The sequence below is a fragment of the Stegastes partitus genome, unplaced genomic scaffold (assembly GCF_000690725.1).
Source record: "Stegastes partitus isolate 25-593 unplaced genomic scaffold, Stegastes_partitus-1.0.2 Scaffold776, whole genome shotgun sequence".
Classification (NCBI taxonomy): Eukaryota; Metazoa; Chordata; class Actinopteri; family Pomacentridae; genus Stegastes; species Stegastes partitus.
This window is the reverse complement of record NW_007578507.1, coordinates 263597-268488: the sequence shown is the minus strand read 5'-3', so window position 1 is coordinate 268488 and position 4892 is coordinate 263597. Positions and strand designations below refer to the sequence as shown.

The following is a 4892-nucleotide window of genomic DNA, read 5'->3' as shown; positions in this document are numbered from 1 at the left end:
ATGACAGAACCGACGAGGTTTTGGGCACCTGAAACCATCTAAGAAGGATTAATCTGCCTGAACTCATTCTGATTTGGTGTTGCAGCACCAGTCCACTTCCACCTGCACGGGGGGACGACCCTGGACCTAATGGGATGTGACGGGGGTGGGAGGAGCTGGAGGGCTACCAGGGCCGGTAGAACTAAGCGTACCTGTTCCCCTCTGTTGGGCAGAGTCTGACACTTGATCATTTCTTTGTAGCGAATGCTCAGCTGCTCCTGCTGCTGTGTGCGTCTCTGAACCAGAACAAGGGAAGCAAGGAGGAGATGGCATGACTGGGCTCTGCTCTTCCTCTCAGACACAAACACTCACACAAAAAGCTCCACAGCTATTAGATCGAGCAGTTAAACGATCACACGGTTTGTACCTGAGCTACTGAGTTAATTCCTCCACATCTCACACAACACATCTACAGTCTGTCCACAGAGAGAGACACAGTGGGGACTCAGGTCGACACAACACAGGACATCGGGTTAGATGATCAGTCTGCTGGTTAGTCTCTCTAAGGGGATGAGGTTTACCTTTCTCCAGGCTGGGACAGGTGCCAGGCGCACTGGCTCATTCACAGGGGTTTGTGGTGGGGTAAGGGGCAAAAGGCGGTCCAAATTGGGCAGAGATTCCCCCTTTAGTTGTCGGGTAAGGATGAGAGACAGAGGCCAGTGAGAGGGCCAGAACAGCCATGCAAGGCATCATGAAATGGTCCATGATGAGGAGACGAAGCCAGGGAGAGAACAACAGAAAGAAGGAAGTGAATCATAGATGCACAGAGTCACAGTGGCTGGAAAATGTGTGTTCAGAACCAAAAAAGGAAATGACAAGGTGTCATAAGAGGAGCATGCACAGTGACGTCACGTAGCAGAGGTCATGCAGGATCAAGAGATGGAAACAGGAAAATATACCAAAGTGAACATAAAACATCTCTAACCGAGCCGACTGTTCAGCTGCTCAGCGTTCCTCACAAATATTACTCTCATGTAGGACTTCTGTCTGAACCTAATCAGCTATTTTTATAGACTTCTGGGGGTCAAAGCGATACACAAATCAGAGGCAGCTCCTGCAGGACACTGAACCCTCTGAAGCCTCTGAGAGGTTTGGGGGTATTTTTTGCTCCTGTCACATTTTTACTCACTGTGGGCTCATTTTTCACAGCATCATAAAGTCCTGCACCTCTATGGAAACAGCAGAACCAGGACTAGACACAGAGAGAACTGACACATGTCTTTTGAGAGGCAGGACAAAGTTATAATGCTGTAAATTATCAAACTGAAAAAGCTGAATTTCTTTGACCACTTGTACGTAAACTACAAAAAAACTGGAATCAACATGTGCAATATTTCTGTGACCAATTCCTAGAAAACAAAGACTCCACATACATACAGATAGTATACTACTTATATCTGTAATGTTTTTCCTGACATGTCTGCCATCTACTCTTTGTAAACACAGCCTGCAGTTCATTCCAGGTCAACTGATCAGTCCCTAGATGTTTGTCACGTGACTGCTGGTCATAGCGGAGCCGCTAACGGCTTCCTGGTTGCACTAACGAGGACAGGATGTTTAGCTTTGTATAGAGTCTTGTCACAGCAAATGACTCAGTTTTGGCAGTTGTTTTAATCAGACATGTAGAATAAAGTAAATGTGATCAAACAGAACGATTTCAAGGAGCTCGAGGAGCATCGGAAAGTTCAAAACCGGACTGTCCTCTCTGTTTTAACAGTTTCTGGTTCTGATAAAAGGTATAATTTTGGTGGTTTTATAAAAACAACATGCCTATTGGGTGGGTTTTGGGCCTCAGAGGGTTAAAAGAGATTTTCCCAAACAGCTGAGAGTTGTCTTTCCCTCCATCAGCGGTACTGTCCAGTGTTTCCATAGCCCACTCCTCCCTCCCACTGCTCTGCCAGTCCTCAGTAGAAAGCAAACCAGAGCTCTGCGAACCAGTTCACCCGAGCCCTCCGAGCCCAGTCAGCACTGTGAGGCCGCCTACGTGACCCGGGAACAATGCCCGGCCTGACCAGCGTGAGCATTCTGGACCTCAGCTCATTAATACGGCGGCGGCCTACAGCCTCGTACATCATGAGACCGGAGGCCCCGTCGCACCGCATCTGAATGTACATCAGAATATTCATTGTAAGGAAAAACAAGGAACAATAAGCGTGCAGAAATAATCCTACAAACAGCCGTAACGTCTCAGCGTCTTCTCCTTGTGGACTGGTTTCTGTCACTCTGAGCTGTAATGAACCGCGGCGTTTCCTCCGTACCTGTCTTTTGAGTCCCGTGGGCTGGGCCGGAGCGTTCTCCTCGAACTTGGCGAGCAGCTGGGTGGCCATGACCTTCACTTTGTTGTGGTTCCCCACAGCAGCAGAGTCCATCTTCCTCTCGGTCAGGACGGAGGGGACAGATGGCCTGTCGTCACGGCCGGACCGGGACATCTCCTCCTGGAACGAACAGCAGCAAGAATTTGTTTGCCAGTCTGGTGGGATTAATTAGCTGGTTCTGGCTGACTTCTCAAACAATAATGAGACGCTCTGCTGTCAGAAGCACTCGCCTCCTCAGACTGGCTGGTTTTCCTCCTCTTCCCCAAACCGTCCACATCCTTCTCTTTTTTGTCCTGTTGATGACATGTTGTGATATATTTTGCCTTCTTGCACAATAATGAAATGATGACGTGCTGTTTATTTACGTTTGGAGCAGGAGGGTGACTGACCTTGGGGTTCCTCTTCCTGGAGATGGCTATGCTCTGGCCCAGCTTGCTGAGGAAGGAGATGGGAGACTTGGTGCTGGCGATCAGTGCAGCCTTCTCCTCTGGACTCAGGTTGTGGTTATCTGAGCAGATGTCAAGAAAAATTAAAATGATCAGCAACTTAAAATCCTCTCAGGATTATAAATAGCTTTAACAGTAATACCTCCCAAAACAAACAGACCTCCTCCACCGCCATATCTCACCTCCAGGTGGCACTGTGTCCTTAAACATCTCGTAAAACTGGCTGAGGTACATGACCATAGAGAGCTTGTCTGGCTCCACTACAGAAGACATCTCCTTGCCAGTCATGCATGGCGAGATCCCAAACTCCCTCTCCGCCACGTCGAAGCCCAACTGGTTGTTCTTCTCCTGGTCTCGCTCGTCCAGAGAGTCGAAGTCACTGGGAGCAGAAAGAAGAGAGGAAAAAGAGAGAGAGCACAAACAAAGTGGGAGTGAGATGGAGCGGCGGCTGTAAAAATCACAGGCCGATAAGTAAAAGTTAGACATAAAGCAATTATTCTCAGTAATATTAATATGTGCTGTTGCTGTAAATGGACCAAACACGGGCCTTCGGTAATGGCTTTCTTCATTTACCTGCTGTGTGAAAAGATCATTTGATGCCAACATGTTTGTTTATTGTGATTATATTTCACATGAACTGTGTTTCAAATAGCAGTAAACATGCATCCATGTTTGGACCGCTGCTAGAACTCTGCTGCTGCTTTGCAATCCTGAACAGAACCGGTAACGTTCTGTGATTGATTTGCCGTCAACCAACTTCAACACTACAGATCGATACGTACTGAAGAATATGAAAAAGCACCGACCAGCTCCATCCATGTGCCATTTCATGTGTCTTCAGGTCAAACGTATGTGGAGTCATTTCCCGTCTTTTGTCTTTAATCAATCGTGTGGTTTATCAATTTAAAAAGAGAATAAGATCAAAAGAGAGTGATAATCCAGCATGGGCAGAGCGTTGAGATTTAAAACATCCTCATCATTCTGCTCTTCCTCTCCCGGGTTGAGCAGCTCTCGGTCTCAGTACTTATATTTACAATCTGTCACTTTTCCACCAATACAAGTGTTTAATGTTGATTTATTACCGTTTCTACTGTCTGTTTTTAGTCGTACCGCGAGTAGAACGGCTGACAAACTGTCATCTTACTTTGTGTAACAACAATAAGGATTCATTCATTCACTCATTCATACATGCTGCTGTTGATTATTATCATATTGAGTCCATTTTAAATCCCAAAACTTTAAACAGCAGCAGTTATGCAGCAGACATGCATCCAGCCACATTATTACTCATTCGGAGCGTCTGTAAGTTCAACACCGACGCTTCTCCTGAGAAATAGATCTGGTTCTATAGCTGATAAATGCTTCAATGTGTCCTCCAGCAGCTGGTCGATAACTTTTGTCTGTCAGCTTTTACTGGCTCATCCGGCTGGAAACACCGCCGTGTGGAAGGTGAAGCAAAGCTGTTGGCTGTAAAACACAAGCAGCGAGCTGTGAAGAGCCGAAGGAAGCTGGAGACACAGGTGAGAACTGATGTTTGTGATCTCCTAACCTGAATTCTGATTTCAAAATTCTGATTTCTGATCGCAGAAGCAACAAAGAACGAACTCTGTGTCGCTTTGTGATGAACCAGCAAAGTTTTCTAAAAAGAGAACGAATCTACATTTTCCAGAGAGAACCGTCCGGCGATGAGTCAGCGTTACCATCGGCAACAGCGGCGAGGCTTCACTGTGCAGGAGGCGACTGTACATACTGTGGAAAGCATTACTGTAAATGTCATTTATACCGCAGCTGGAGACACCATTACCGGGATCATCGATACACCTTCACTGCAGTCTGTTCAGAGGCATTAAAACCTTCAGTCTCTCTTTACATCCATCTCGCACATGCTCACACGTGAGTGCGGTTTTCCCGAGGTGCCCCCCTCCTCCCATCATCCGGCCTATCAGGGGCAGCAAAGCACAACAACTGCTGCTTGGAAAAGGTCAGCCAGGACACAGATACTAATAGCTTATAATGTTAATTGCTACAGAGCCTCCCGAGGGCAGCAAACTACATTAGGCACTGCGGATGGAGACTGTGTTGTTTATAGAGA

The 4892-nt window shown here is 46.8% G+C and overlaps 1 protein-coding gene across 2 annotated transcripts in view; it reads right to left on the bottom strand.

The window, feature by feature from the left end:
• Positions 1 to 4892, bottom strand: part of mical3a (microtubule associated monooxygenase, calponin and LIM domain containing 3a) — a 67076-nt gene that overhangs the window by 33098 nt on the left and 29086 nt on the right. Inside the window, exons 14-18 of one of the 2 annotated variants that reach the window (XM_008291996.1) lie at positions 2983 to 3179; positions 2744 to 2862; positions 2585 to 2647; positions 2298 to 2474; positions 561 to 662 (exon numbers count right to left, since the gene is read on the bottom strand). In XM_008291996.1, coding sequence (XP_008290218.1) covers positions 561 to 662; positions 2298 to 2474; positions 2585 to 2647; positions 2744 to 2862; positions 2983 to 3179 — 658 coding nt within the window. The remainder of the gene's footprint in view (positions 1 to 560; positions 663 to 2297; positions 2475 to 2584; positions 2648 to 2743; positions 2863 to 2982; positions 3180 to 4892) is intronic. The other variant, XM_008291997.1, reaches the window with a different exon arrangement.